This window comes from Camelus bactrianus, chromosome 18, assembly GCF_048773025.1.
Source record: "Camelus bactrianus isolate YW-2024 breed Bactrian camel chromosome 18, ASM4877302v1, whole genome shotgun sequence".
Lineage (NCBI taxonomy): Eukaryota > Metazoa > Chordata > Mammalia > Artiodactyla > Camelidae > Camelus > Camelus bactrianus.
In genome coordinates this window covers 25,560,114-25,576,093 of record NC_133556.1, presented here as the reverse complement: position 1 = coordinate 25,576,093, position 15,980 = coordinate 25,560,114, and the positions used below count along the sequence as shown (strand labels likewise).

At 47.6% G+C, this 15,980-nt stretch overlaps 1 protein-coding gene across 1 annotated transcript in view; it reads left to right on the top strand.

The window, feature by feature from the left end:
- The first annotated feature begins 10,401 nt into the window (after positions 1-10,401).
- The window catches only part of C18H16orf96 (chromosome 18 C16orf96 homolog), a 34,040-nt gene continuing 28,461 nt past the window's right edge, over positions 10,402-15,980 (top strand). The window contains exon 1 of the mRNA XM_074346874.1: positions 10,402-10,854. Within this exon, the coding sequence (XP_074202975.1) occupies positions 10,402-10,854 (453 nt within the window). The remainder of the gene's footprint in view (positions 10,855-15,980) is intronic.

Genomic DNA, 15,980 nt, shown 5'->3' with positions numbered 1-15,980 from the left:
AATGAAATTCTCACATGTGCTTCAACGCAGATGAACCTTGAAAACATCATGCTGAGTGAAAGAAATGAGTCACACAGTAACACATATTGTGTGATTTATGTGAAATGTTCAGAATAGGCAGATCTGTAGAGATGGAAAGCTTAGTGACTGGCTAGGGCTGGGAGAATTCAGGGGAAATGGAGGCAACTGCTAATGGGTACAGGTTTTATTTTGGGGGTGGTAAAGATGTCCTAAAATTATTTGTCGTGACAGTTGCACGACTCTGTTAATGTACCAGAAGCCACTGAATTGTACACTTAATATGAGTGAATGTGAATTACATCTTAAAATAGTTACCAAAAAAAAAAAGAGAGACTCTACCCAAAGCAACTCAGAAAAATTCAGACAGATAATGAAACACCAAAGTAAAGGCAAGCCCCCACCCACTCTGTGCAGAGAGAGGGTGATGTTTTCAATGTTATTTGCTATAGAATCCTTGTGAGGTGTATCTGAGACCTGGAGCCCACGACTGTCCCAGGAGGTGGCAGGAGCTGTCATTGGCAGTCCTGCAGCGTAACTACTTGTCTCAGGTTCTCCTGGGGAGTGTTCACTTTCTGCAGACACCTCCCTCTTCAAGACCGCACACACACGTGGTTACTTCTGTCACCTGACTCCTCCTCCAGTCTCTGACCAGCCGTCCTTTGAGTCCAGATTTTTACTGTAGCTGGGGCAGCTGGAGCACCTCACACCTTTGGTGACAGGTACTTTTGGGCCCTGCCACTAGATCATCCTCCTGCCACTGGAGGAACAACTGTCAACCTTCAACGGGGCTGGCCCATCGGTTTCCTGAGAACTTTCATCCAACTATATGCCTCCCAGGTTGTGTAGAAAACACCCCTCAGGTGGGAAAAGTCAGAGCTCCTCCATCCTCTCTAAACCAGTGCCATCTGCTGGCAAAACCATGGCACTCGTGATGAGGTGGCTTCCCCTGCTGGCCTTTCCTTCCTAACTTGGAGCCTGTGTTGCAGAGCGCCAGGGCGGGGGCAGTGTTCAGCCCTCTGACTTTAATTCTTTTAGACCAGAGCAAAAATGAGGCCTGATTCTTACATGGAGACCCAAAGGAAAAGTGCATGTCTTAAGTATTGAGCTTGATGCATGTTCATGAACCTCACATGTTAGTACACCAGGTCAGGACACAGAGCGTGACCTCCTCTCCCCAGCAATCTCCTCTGTGCCCCCTTCCACTCACTGTCCCCTCACAAGGAAGTTACTAGCCTGACTACTACGAATAGATTCGTTTTGCCTGTTTCTGTATCTTCTATTACAAGTTGGAGCCAGTTGGAGCATCCTGTGTACAGTTGTGTAATGCTACACTGCAGGTAACTAAAGGGTTCTGCCCTTTGGAGCAGAGCCTGAGCACCACCAGGTGCCTCTCTCCTCCCACAGTCCTCTGCGTCCTCCTTAACCCCCCTCCACCCATCAGGCTGATGCATCTGGCTCGAAAAGCCTCAAACACAATCACGTAATCATTTTGAGAGATGCAGCTAACATCCCTGAGCGCTTATTTCATGCCAGGTGCCATGCTAAGCTCTTTACACACACCCCTCTCTCCATTCTCACAAGGAGCCTGTGTGCATTTACCTAAAGGTGAGCAGAGAGGATAGATAACATGCTCAGAGTCGCAGAGCCAGCGGCCAGCAGACCCCCACTCTTGTGACTCTAGACTGATTTCTCACCTCACAAGCTGCTCTCCAGAGACAATGTGAGCCAGCACAAACAAGGTGAAAAAGGAAACTTTCAGACTCAGGCCAACTCTTTGCAAAAATCTGTCTTTACACCCAGCACAGGACAGGAAGGGAGCACACCACCGCTGCAGAATCCGTGTTGTCAGTGATTGATTTATTTGAATTGTTGCAGATTCCCAGACCTTTAATATAGAAAAGAGCACTATGCATGCAGCATGATGCATTGTCACAAACTGAACACACCGAGGTACCCACCTCCCAGCAACCTGCTTTCCAAGCGTGAGGTCACCCCGGGGCCACTACGCTCCTGACTTCTTACAGCAAAGTTTAGTTTTCTCCCTTTCTGAAATTTTTATAGAGATGAATTTATATGATATGAGCTCTTTTGTATGTGGCTTCTCTGGCTCAATTTTATATCCATGAAAGTCATCCATCTTGTTGTACGTAGTTGTCAGTGTTTATTCTCATTGTCATATAATAGTCCATTATGTGAATAGACCGCAGTTTGTCTGTTTTGGTGTTCATGGGCATCTGGGTGGGAATTTTTGGCTATTCTGATATTGTTGTCACAGACTTTCTAGTACTTGGTGTGAGCGTATTTCTGTTGAGTGCCCACCGAGGGGTGGAGTGGCTGGGTCATAGGGTATTCTTGTGTTCAGTTTTGTAGGCCCTGCCACAAAGTTTCCCAAAGTGCTTCTACCAACTCACGTTCCACCAGAGCACATGAGGGTTCTGTTGGTCATATCCTCACCAACACTTGGTATTGCCAGACCTTCAAATATAAATGCTAAATGATTCTAAATGGAAACATGAATGATATCAATGTTAACATCTGTGTAACATTTCTATCATAAATATAGCCCATGAGAGTTAACAGCTCCTTTGTTAATTTGTCATCCAATTTAGCAAACATTTATTGAACCCTTTCTATGTGTTGAGCTGTGTGTTCTGGGGCTAGAGAGACGGAGATGGAGAAAGGTCTCTGTCCTGAAGGAACCCCAGGAACACCTTATCTTCAGGTCCCAGCTCAGATGTCACCTCTGCAAACAAGCTTCCCTGACTGCCTGCTTCACTTTCTTCATAGCACACACATCATCTGAGTTACCCTATTTATCTATTTGTTTACTTGTTTGCTGTCTTCATGAGGGCAGGAATGTTGTCTTTTTGGTGTTCTCCAGCCCCTGGAACAGTTTCTGGCACATAGTTGACTTTCAATAAATATTATTTACTCAAAGAAATGAATGAATGAGTGATTGAATAAGTGATTGGCAGGATGAGAGCTGAATCTTAGATTCAAGTCCTGGTCCTGCCACTTATTAGCTATGTGTGACTTCCAGTGAATTATTTAATTTTTCTGATCCTTACTTCCTCCTCTATAAAACAGAAGTGCTTGAACTGGCAGATTAAAGAACTAGTGAGCTTGAAGCTAGATTGATAGACATTATGCAATCTGAAGAACAAGGAGAAAATGAAGAAAATGAAACAAATGAAAATAAAATGAAAAATGAAAAGAACTTCAGGGAAATGTGCACCAACATACTTATAATGGGAATATCAGAAGGAGAGGAGAGAAAGGAGAAGAAGAAATACTCAAAGAAATAATGCCTGAAGACATCCCAGATGTACTTAAAAAATTGATCTACACATCCAAGGGTGTCAACAGTCTCCAAGTGGGACAAATGCAAAGAGATCCACACCCATGTATGTCATAGTTAAAAGACAAAACAAAGAAAATAACCTTGAAAAGATCAAGAGAAGAATGACTCATCACCCATCCTAATAAGAATAACAGCTAACTTATCATCAGAAACAATGGAGGCCAGAAGGCAGTGGAACAATATATTCAAAGTGCTAAAAGAATAAGGATGATCCCTGCCTTGTAGTAGTATTGTTTGGATTAAAGAAATTGTGAATTCAGTGTCTGATCACAGTGGTTCCCTGAACACATTATTAAGGTACATAGGGTGTAGCTTCAAATTTTCTTCAAGTTCTTTGGTGTTATTTGTTCTCTCCTATATGAGTCAACAGGGACAGCTCAATATTGTTATGGCAGATGGTAAAATCAGCCTTCCTATACTCACCTGGAGGTTGTCAAAAGAAGCAAGTATCTCCATTTGTGCTCCTTCCTAGGAGAAAGGTTCCCTACAAATGACTGTTTTATTCATTCTGACATTTAGTATTTAATGAGCACCTATTATGTGCTTTTTGCTAGAAGCCATCTCCTATTGGAAGTAAGATATACTCTACCTCCAGGAACTCACAGATTAGTCAGGGAGAATAGCATTAATCAAATAGCTGCACAGATGACCATGACAAGCATGTGAAGGAAAAACATGAGAAATGTGAAGATTCCAGAGTAGAGGACATTTCCCAAATCAAGGGGGTGAGAAAGCTTCCCTTGGAAAATGATGGCTGAGCTGAAGTTTGAAGGATAAGTAGGAGTTCCCTTTCCCCGGTAAAGATGGGAAGGAAAAGTGTTTCAGGCAGGGAGACTATGTGTGCAAAGGGCCCAGGGCAGGAAGAATTAGGACAAGGACAGGGGGACTAAAAGAAAGTTAATTTGAAAATTATGTCAGGTAAGTGGTTAATATTCAGAAGATATAAAGAATTCCTATAACTCAATGACAACGACAAAAAACATCCCAATTAAAAAATGGGCAAAGGACTTGATCAGCTGTTTCTCCAAAAAAGATATACAGATGGCCAATATGCACATGAAAAGATGCTCAACATCACTAATCATTAGGGAAATGCAAGTCAAAACTACATTGAGATACCACATCACACCTGTTAGAATGGCTATTACAGGAAAAACAGAAAATAGCAAGTTCTGTTGAGGATGCAGAGAAATTGGAACTTTTGTGTATTGATGGTGGGAATGTAAAATGATAAAGTGGAAAACAGTACGGCAGTTTCTCAAAAAACTAACCATACAGTTACCATATGATTCAGAAATTCCATTTCTCTGGGTATATGCCCAAGAGAATTGAGAGGAGGGGCTTGAACAGGTTTTCAAATACACCCATGTTCGTAGCAGCATTATTCACAATAGCCAAAATATGAAAGCAGCCCAAGTAGCTGTCATCCACCAACAGATGAATGGTTGTGCAAAATGTGGCATACAAATACAAGGGAGCGTTACTCAGTCACAAAAAGGAAGGAAATTTCTGACGTACGCTACAGCACGGATTAACCTTGGGAACATTGTGCTAAGTGAAATAAGCCAGTCACAAAAGAACAAAAACTATGTAAGTCTGTTTCCATGAGATACCTAGATTAGTCAAGCTCACAGAGACAGAAAGTAAAAGGTTGGTTGCCAGGGACTGGGGGAGGTGGGATGGAGAGTTATTGTTTAGTGGGGACAGAGTTTTTTATTTAGGAAGATGAGAAAAATTCTAGAGATGGAGGATGATGATGACTGCACAACAGTGTGAATGTAGTTGATGCCATGGAACTATGTACTTAAAGTGGTTAGAATAATTAAGTTTCGTGTTACGTATATTTTACCACAATTGAAAAAAAGAAAGAAAAGAAAATCAATGTGCTCTAGTCAGAGAGCAGAGGGAGCTTCTGTGAGTTGAGACCAAAGAGGTGAGAGAGTGTCCAGCCACATACCTGTAGACCACGTCAAGTGGTTTGGTCTTTGTCCTAGGCACAGGTCTGCAGGACTAGCCATGGACAAGGAGGGGAGAGGATGGACCTGGGAGATAGTAAGGAGGAAAAGTCAATAGAGCCTGATGAAGGATGTGATGTGGGTGGCTGGGGGGAGGAAGGCATCTAGAAGACCCCTGGTCCTGTCCCACAAGCCCTGGAAACCTCTGATCTGAGGTCTTATTAAGTGAGTTGGACAGTGTCTTGTCCAGGTACCAGTGCAAATGTAGGCTTATATTTTCTGTCCCCCAAGAAGAAATTTGGGTACCTACTGCCCTACTCCCACCTGGACACACCCTCCTGGGTGGTGGGCATCAGGGGACCCAGCAAGTCCAGGTTATGATTGGCTGTGGCCTCCCCTGGACACCCAGATGCCCCTCCCCACTGAGTTCCATCTGTATTTTCCTCACGTTTAGCCAGCCTCATAAATGAACACTTTGAACCAGTTGGAAGTTCTTGGTTACAAGCAGCAGAAACTGACTCTGGTTACCTGAGCAGAAAAGGACTTGACTGGAAGGTCACAGTTGCTCACAGAGCCTATGTTTCTGGCTGGGAAGCCCAGCTCGAGTGGGAACCAGGAAGCTGGTTCTGGTCAAGATGCCACCCAGACAGCCTGCCTGGGAAGTTTAGTGTGCATTGTCCAGTGACCCAGCTGCTGGACCCTTGACTGCGCTATAGTTGTCCTGAAAACTCCCTTCCCTTTCCATCCGCCCCTCATCCTAGTGAGATAAGGACTGAACATGGTAAGTGGCTGAGTCACTGCAGTTCCACAGACCGCCCCACAACACACACACACAGATGCCTCCCCCCAGGGCCTCACAGCTTCCTGCAGGTTAGTCCAGAGCTGATTTACATTGGAAAAGTTTTTTTTAAAAACATTGCTCTTGAAATTCAGGACCAGGGACAGCAGTTGCCTTGTTGATCTTTCACATTTAACCACAAGGGAGACCTTGGTGGGTGGGGTGGGGTCTAACTGGAACTTTAGCTTCTGAGTAGGGGGTGGGCCACCTGCACCTGTCGTGTGATCCCCCACCTCCACCCCCACCCTAAATAAGCAGAATGTCCAGATACTCGGCTGCCAGGAAGTGCACATGTTCACCACAAGCTCTAATCCTCCCCCAGCAGCCCTAGCCTCCCCGCTCAGTCCTTCCCAGAGCGAGAGAGGAAAGGTCACCTGGTCATCATTCTTAGCTCTTTATCCAGCAAGAAAGACAGTTTGTGTGGGCAAAGCGGAAGAATGGGGCTGTACAGAACTGATTTAATCATTGACCTCAATTTATTGGGGAGGGAAAAAACACTATTGCTTCTTTCCAATCATATTAATAGGCTTCTGGCTCCGACAGCCATTCAAAGAATGTCCCGGTGATAAGTTTGTCCTGAAATTGTCTGAATTAGGGTTCTGCCATCACAGCTGAGTGGTGCCAGCTCACAGATGCTGTGTGCTGACCTAAGGGCAAAATCCCTCCTCAGGAACACCAGGCCCTCCAGGAAGCTGGGAACACCCTGTGGGTGGCCTCTTTCACACAAGCGGCCGAGTCTCCAGGTCCTCCAGTTTTATAACAAGTTTTAATTTTCAAACCTGAGATGACATGAGTTTTAAACTTTATGGATCCTTTCAAGTCTAACATGCTGACTTTTTTTTTTTTGCATTTCCATCATAAATGTTTTGATTTAGCAGCATCAGATCACCTGCAGCATGCACAACCTTCCCACATCTTGCTGTTCCTTAGTGTGAAATGAACGATCACCTGTGTGTATGTTGGTGCAGGCGGGGAGGGCCATGACCAGGTGCGCTGGTACACTGCTGGGGAGACCACAAGGGTGTGAATCCCAGGGGCTATCTTTGGGGTACACGTTGGAGGCTGGCTGCTCCAACAAGCCTATTTGTGTCCATCCCCCACTCTTGTTTTGTCGTGTTCAGTTTTATTCATAACTCCTTTCACTCCCTGAGGTTATTTTTGTCCTTTCTTGCAAAATAAGTGTCTGTCTCCCCCCCTAGCCTGCACACTCCATGAGATCAGAGACCTCCTCAGACCTCATTGAGATCCCCTTCGTTATTAAAAGCAGCATCTGACACACAATAGGTGCTCAGCAAATATTGGTGGAAGGAAAGAATGAAGAGTCAGTGCCAGGTCCAGTGCCGGGTGCTGGGAAACATATCAGTATCTCTGTGGTGCGCTGGCAGCCCTTATCTTGAAGGCCTGAGACGAGATTGGGCTGTTTGAGGTGAGTTCCCACCTCCCTGAAGGTGGAACGTGGGCTGATTTAGTAGCTTCGCTTTCTTGGATCCCAGAGGAGCACACACTGTGGGCCCTGGGGGCTGCCAGCATGTCTTCCTAAATGCTCGTGTCCTGGCTTCAGAGTGAGCTGGGTCCTAATAACACCCCCGCCCACCAGGACTACTAAGACGCAGACCTCCCAAGACACAGGAGCGGCTTCAGGTGATGGCTATCCCCCCAGATGGCAAAGAACTGCTTGGTCGTTACACCCGCTTAGCTAGCCTGGCCCCCAGGGTCCGAGAATTGCTTTGGATTCTATTGCTCACATTTTTTGTAAGGCCTGTGGGGAGTGTGGTCTGGCCCCACCTCTCCAGCCTTGTTGCTACACTAAAACTGCCCATTTCCCCTTTTCTTTCCTTACCTTCCCTTGCCCACCTGGGCAAGTCTTGCTTATGGTTCTGTAATAATTCATTTCCATGGTCCCCCATCTGCAGGTCCAAAGTCCAAAAACCCTGACCGCTGACCCTTGGATTTTGCCTAAGGTCTTGCCCCTCCAGCCAAGACCACGAGGAACCCAGCTGTCCTTGAGCAAAATTGGGTTTATGGGCTTTTGCCACAAGGGAGAACACACACCATGAGTGTTCTGATCACCTTCTGTTGTTGGGGAGGGACCCTGCCCTCAGTAGTGCCACACCTGGCACTGCACAGGTGAGATCCACACGTATACTGGCAGTGGGAGAAAGAGGGCACTTGGGGTTGCTCTGGGGAGCAGAGTGAACCTGCAGGGGCTGTAGATGCAGGCTTTGTAGTAATGGGGGTGGGGTGGGTGCTCCCTGGTTCCTGCAGGAGGATGTGATGGGCTAGTCTGAATAATTTCACAGGCTGGCAGGGAACTGAAGACCCTCAGGCTGAGGACTGGGTGGAGTGCAGCTGGTCTGTCTGGTTGGGGAACTAGTGGTGGGGGGCCCTTCCTGCTTGGGGTGGGGAACACATCTGACAAGAGCAGGGGAACTCAAGGGGGCCTTTGAGACCCAAAGATGTCAAGGCAGCACTTTCATTTTCAGTCTAACAAGACAGTGGGGAACCCAGGGGCATCTCGCGAAAGGGTTAAAATAGTAGGACTTGTTCTAGAATCTGGGCCCTTGTTGGGTGACGGGAGCAGTGTCCTGGATTGGGTGCTGTCAGGAAGCAGGGGTAATTCTATGACCTGTTTACAATGTTGTGTCAATTTCTGGTGTACAGCACAATGCTTCAGTCATACATGAATATACATATATTCGTTTTCATATTCTTTTTCACTGTAAGCTACTACAAGATTTCTAATTTAATTCCCTGTGCTATACAGTATTAACTTGTTTGTCTATTTTATATATACCAGTCAGTATCTGCAAATCTTGAACTCCCAGTTTATCCCTTCCCACTCTGTTCCCCGCTGGTAACCATAAGTTTGTTTTCTATGTCTGTGAGTCTGTTTCTGTTTTATAAATAAGTTCCTTTTTTTTTTTTTTTAAGATTCCCCATATGAGTGATATCATATGGTATTTTTCTTTCTCTTTCTGGCTTACTTCACTTAGGATGACAATTGCCAGAGCCATCCATGTTGCTGCAAATGGCATTATTTTATTATTTTTTATTAACCAGTCTTATCTCGAAGGCAGGAGGAACGAAGTGAAGCTAACAGTCTAGCTGGTCGAGGAGCAGCGGTCACTTGCTCAGCCAGGACAGGGGCCATGTGGCTGTGTTTGTGGTTTGGACCACGTTCTGTTCTTGTCTCAGCTCAGGCATGATCACGACTGGTCTTGTTTGATCTGAGCCCATCATGGGGCAGAGAAGCCCTGTTGGTCCAGATTTTGTGAGGTTGAGTTCACAGGAGTGGACTAAGGCCCCTCTAACCAGGCCAGTTCCCCTGTCCAGGCTACTTTTTGCTCTTCCTCCACACTCCACCCTCTTCAAGCCGAGGGCGGAGGAGTCAGCCCGGAGGACGCTCATCTCGGTGTCCATAGCTTCCCCGTTGCCAGAGGGAGCGGGTCAGGAGGTTGTTCAGAAGATGCCATCATAGCTGGACCTTCTTTTGTGCAGGCGAGCTGTCTGATCCTCTTGTGGGGCAGTCACTGCCCTCAAGACTCTGGACAGCAGACATCAGCCACCGCAACACAGGCGGTTGTCAGAAACAGAAACAAAACTATCCTGCCGATGGCCCTCAGTTGCCAAACCCAGGCCGTGAAAACTGCCCCAGAGTCAGGCTGGTCTTTCTCTAGAGACCCCACTGTCTACCGGACCCGTGGTATCTGTGTAGTATTTACACAGGTGCTACTACAAGTGTCTGCTACAACACGAATTCCCTGTTGGTTAGACAAGAAGAAATTCTGCCCTTTCTGATCTGAAACTTCTTTTATGGGGCTTCCAGAGCAGGAACCTGGGGTTTCTTAACTCCAAGAACTCTGTCTTCTGTCCTAAGGTTGTAGAGGCTTCTAGGGAGAGAGCTGCTTCTCTGTCAAACTTTCCTGCATGCTTCTTGGAAAGGGTCATCGGTCTTACATAACCGAAGGGCTTGAATTAAAAGGTGGACCGTCAGTCTGTTGGAACAGTCCTCATCTGTTAACTGAGCAACTACTCTGCCTGCTCCAGGCTCTCGGAATCGCACCTGCTCAGCCACATTCTCTGGTGTCCTAGCAGCCAGAACCTCCTGAGCTCCAGCCGGGACAGAGGCCATTTCCTCCCTGACTGCCGAGACTTGCAGGCTCCCCAGGCCCCTGAGGACCTGTCTGTGCAGCTTGCAGGTCCATTGTAAGCCACCGCTTGTGCCCATGGATGTCCAGGACACCCAGGACTCCGACAAAACAATCTTCTCACTCACGTTCTCCGAGCTGGTCAACGTCGCCATCCCACAGGGCGGGGTGGTGAACTTCAAGGCCCTGCACCTCCTGCTCCAGGGCATCCTGGAGCACATCCACATGGCCGAGCTCAAGAAGGTCCTCTCGGGGGACGAGGACTTCCTCCAGACCTCGCAGGCCGTGTTCATGCCACGGGAAGGAGACGCCCAGTCCATCCTCAACCCCTTGAAGGGGCTCGGCAACATCTTCGACCACGTGGTGAGCCGCATGGACAACATAGAGAGCCAGCCTGCTCTGCTGCAGGAACTGCCCTCCACCTCCCAGCTGCTGGAGGCCAGCCAGGGCACTCGCCAGCCCGCCCGGGACCTGTGGCACCTGATAAAGCTCCGGAAGATGGTGGAGGGCAACGAGGAAGCCATGGCCAAGGTAGGCTGCCCGGCCTCCAGGAGCTTCCTGCCCCTGTGGCTCTCCTGCCAGGCCTTTCACTCTCACCTTGTACCCCTTATGATGGGCTTGTCCCTTCAGTGGGGCGGGGGTGCTGTTTGGCTTTGAATTAGGCAGAACCAAAGCTCCAAGCTTGCAGTCTCCATCCAGTTTTGAGCAAAGAAGCCAGACACAGAAGGCTGCATGTTGTGTGAAATGTTCAGAGTGCGCACACGCACAGAGACAGAAAGCAGATGGGTGTTTGCTGGGGGCTGGAGGGACAGGGAGTGGGGAGGGACCGCCGAGTGAGTGGTTACTGGGTTTCCTTTTGGGGTGATGACGAGGATGGAGACCATCCATCACACAGAGGAGTCATTTCAGGATGTGTTAACACTCTTTTATTTTAATTTTTCAGTTTTTTAAATTGAAGTATGGTTTATTTGCAATGTTGTGTTAGTTTCTGGTATACAGCATAGTGATTCAGTTATACATACATATATATTCTTTTTCATTACAGGTTATTACAAGCTATTGAATATAGTAGGACCTTGTTGTTTATCTATTTTTTATGTAGTGGTATGTATCTGCTAATCTCAGACTCCTAATTTATCCCTCCCTCTACCTTACCCTTTGGTAACCGTAAGTTTGTTTTCTATGTCTGTAAGTCTGTTTCTGTTTTGTAAATAAGATCATTTGTGTCCTTTTTTAGATTCTACATATAAGTGATCATATGCTATTTGTTTTTCTCTGATTTACTTCACTTAGTATGATCATCTCTAGGTCCATTAATATTGCTGCAAATGGCATTATTTCATTCTTTTTATTGTGTGTGTGTGTGTGTGTGTACACGTATGTACCACAACTTCTTTATCTGATTATCTGATGATGGACATGTAGGTTGTTTCCATGTCTTGGCTATTGTAAAGAGTGCTGCTGTGAACATTGGGGTGCATGTATCTTTTCAAATTAGAGTTCTTTCTAGATATATATCCAGGAGTGGGATTGCTGGATCGTATAATAACTCTATCTTTAGTTTTTTAAGGGAATCTCCATACTGTTTTCCATAGTGGCTGCACCAAATTACACTCCTACCAGCAGTGTAGGTTTTTTTCCGAGCCCTCTCTAGCATTTACTGTTTGTGGGCTTTATATATATATTAGGGGGAAGGAGGTAATTAGGTTTATTTATTTATTTTTTTAATGGAGGTAGTTGGGATTGAACCTAGGACCTTGTGCATGCTAAGCACACACTCTACTACTGAGCTATACCCTCCTCCTGTCTGTGGACTTAATGATGGCCATTCTAACTGGTGTGAGGTGATTCCTCACTGTAGTTTTGATTTGCATTTCTCTGATAATTAGTGATATTGAGCATCTTTTCATGTGCCTATTGGCCATTTGTATGTCTTCATTGGAGAAATGTCTGTTTAGGTCATCTGCCCATCTTTTGATTGGGTTGTTTTATTGTTGTTGAGTTATATGAGCTGTTTGTGTATACCACTCTTCTTTTTAAAATCGAGGTGAAAGTCACATACCATAAAATTAACCAAGTTAATGTGAACAACTGGGTGGCATTTGGTCATTGCTCATGTGCAAACACCACCCCTATCTCATTCTAACCATTTCCATGGCTCCGAAAGGAAACCCTGGGCTCCTCATCCCTGGCCATTCCTCCCCTCTTCCATCTCTGGCAACACTAATCTGCTTTCTGGTTCTAAAGATTTACCAGTTCTGGACATTTCATATGAATGGAATCATGCAGTACATGTTCTTTGTGTGTCTGGCTTCTGTCCCTGAGCATCACGTTTTCAAGGTTCCCCTGCATGGTAGCAGGTGTCTGTGCTTCATTCCCCTTCATGGCTGAATTGTATGGACAGACCACGTTGGGTGCAGCCATTCACCAGCTGATGGGCATTTGGGCTGAGACTCTTTTTAAACAAAGGCAATGTGTTATTTGAAGGACGCCGGAGTTTCTCATGGGCACCAAGGAAGAAGTGAGAGGACAGGCCTCACAGGGTGGGAAGGTTCGTAGATCTCCTGCGCTCTCGAAAACAGCCCTTAACCTATTTCAGCATCCACTCACCAATCTCCGGGTCTTTTGGTTATCATTTTAGGATAAGAGAACGGGAGGGCACACCTAGGGTCAGGTGTCCACTCCCAGCCAGGCAGTCAGTGTCAGGCCTAAGACCTAGAGCTCCTGCGGGCCAGCTCCCACTGCCTGAACTGGCAGGTACCCCAAAAGGTGTCAATAACCAGGGGCCACCGGGCTTCACTGCTGACCTGGGGGCTGAAAAAGATGGGAACCCTGGTGCAGATGTTTATAGAGGTGACAGAAAAACAGACAATGCAAGCTCCCTTCCTAGAAACTGGAAATGCTGAGCCATGAGAAGCACAGGCCAGAGTCCGCCAGCGGATGCTCCTGGGTCCCACACCCCCATCTCCTCACTATCCCCCTCACCATGGCTCCTCCACTTGGCCCTTTCCCCAGGGAAATGATCCTGAGAACAAGTGCTTGCTGTGTGCCAGCTAAGCTGGATGCTACATCTGTTTGCTTCTTTAATCTTCATAGCAACTCTGTGATGCAGGTGCTGTCATTACCCCCAAGTTTACAGATGAGGAAACTGAGGCACGGAGAGGTTAAGTAACCCACTTGGAGTCATAGTGTTAGAAGAAAGGGGGCCAGTGCCAACCTGGGCCAAGTGGGTGGGTTGAAGGTGTAGGGATGTGGGTGCTGAGATGCTCTGCCACTTACCCCTGGAAGTGGGGGGATGGCCACGGCTTCCTCCTCCCAGGATTGTTTCAACAATTAAAACTAAACAAGATAAAGCTTGGGAACTGCTTAGACAGAGCGGGATGTCCAGTCTGTCCAGGGTGGGCTGATGTGGGTAAGAGGCAAAGCTACATGGTGTGAACCTTAAATCATCGTGCTCAGTGGGAGCAGCCAGCACAGAGGACCACACAGTGCTTGATTCTGTTCATACACAATACCCAGAAGAGGCAGGTCTGTAGGGACAGAAAGCAGTGGCTGCCAGGGGCCGGGGGACTGAGGGCTGGTGGGCGTGGACTTTCTTTTGGGGTGATGAAAACGTTCTGGAACCAGATAGTGGTGACGGCTGCACAACCTTTCGAATGCACCAAATGCCACTGGATTGCTCACTTTAGTATCATGATATGTATTTTACCACACACACAACAAGCAGAGATTGGCAGAATCCATTAAAAGAAAAAAAATCCTCTAACTATATGCTGTCCCCAAGAGACACACGTTGATGCAAAGACAAACAGGTTGGAAGTAAAAGGATAGCAAAAGATACTCCGCACAAGCAGGAGCCAGAAGACAGCTGCAGTGACTGTACTAATACCAGATAGAAAGGACTTTAAGACAAGAATTGTCACTAGAGGCACAGAAGGCTGCGTGGGTGACTGACGGTCTCAGAGCTGGAGAGGCAGACACAGGGTCCGAGGGGCCAGCCCCTCCAAAGCAGCCTGCCCCCAGCCTGCCTTGATGGGTGAAGGCTTCTAGAATGCACAAGAACCCGGAGTGACCCAACCAGCTCATAATGTGGGCTGGTAGGCAGGTTCGGACCGATCGTGCCGCCCTCAGAGGACTGTTTGTGCATCTAGGAATGTTGCTGCTGTTAGAGAATGTCACCAAGTCCCAGCCTGGCTGAGGTTGCCAGGGTTACCACGGTGACCCATTGTAGGGGTTGCCATGGCAGCTGGTTCTAGGATGGTGCAAGCTGCTTAGCTAAGAGTCTGCACACACACACCCCCATCCCCGCCTGCGTCAGCCAGGCTGGCAGACCAAATGCCACCCTTTTTGGGGAAAGGCAAGCCCACTGGCCCCAGCACCCACCCCAGACAGGGGGATTGGTGTCTGAGAAACCAGCACAAGCAGCCAGGGGGCTTCTGGAGAGGTTTGGGAGGACTCACAGTTGTGGCCCGAGGGCTGGTGCCCTTGATCAGTACATCACTGGATTTAGGGGTTCAGGCAGGGCAGTGAGTCCTCATTAAGCAGGCTTAGTGCAGGGTTTCTCTCCCTGGGCACAACTGACATGTGGGCCGGAGCGTTCTTTGTGGTGGAGACCGTCCTGGGCACTGCGGGATGTGGAGCAGCATCCTTGGCCTCTACCCACTAGGTGCCCAGAGTGCCCTGTAGTCATGACAACCAGAAATGTCTTCAGACATTGCCACATGTCCACTGGGGGCCAAACCACCCCCCTGGGAACTGCTGAGTTAGAAGAGCTGGGCTCCCTGCTTGCTGTGCATGGTTCCCGTGACCCCAGGTTCCGCTCCCCACGGCCTGCCCATGCCAGGGAGCTCTTCCAGAATTGCAGGTTCCCAGGCTCTGCCCACATCTCCCAGGCAGCCCTGAATGTGAGTTTTGAAAAGCTGCACTTGGAAGCCTGGGGCTGTCTCCTTGAGGCCTCTTTACCTCGTCTGTGATGATGACCCAAGGAGAAAATGAGGGGCCATGTCCACTGTTTGTTATTAAGATTGTCCTGGCTACTGACCCTGTTTCCATCAATAAACTCGTGGGTCCTATTAGGGGATTATAACAACTCGTTGCTGCTTTTTTTGAAATTTCAAAACTCCCTCCCGATTTCACTCCCCCAACCAAAAATCGCCTGCTGTGTATCCCACAATTAAAAGGATTTTAAATGTAAATTGGCTTTGGAGAATTTCAGAACAGAGCTTAAGGGCAGGGAAGACACTGTGGGGTTTTGGAGAATCGAGTGGAAGTCACTGCAGTAATAGCAGTGAACTTCCTGCACTGGCAACACCCTCTCCTGGGGCTGGGAAGAGCTTCTGCCTTCCTCATTCCCTGGGAAGGAAGTGGCATTAGCATTCCCGTTGCCCAGAGCTCTGGCGCCGAGATCCTGTAGACCAGTCTCTTGGGTTGTTCAAGGGGGTGTTTGCCTTAGACCCCCTTATCAGCCCCTGAAGGCTCCTGTGAGCGCTTGGCCCCCAGGCCTATATTCTTGAAGCCCTCTTCAGAAAGAGAGAGAGAAAGAGAGTCTGGACATTCTCCTTCCAGGAAGGGCAGTTTTCTAGAACTCGCTTCACTGAACTCGGCTCCATCCCAGCCCTGATTGTGGCCTGAGAGGCCAAGTTGGGCCCTTCCTGGGG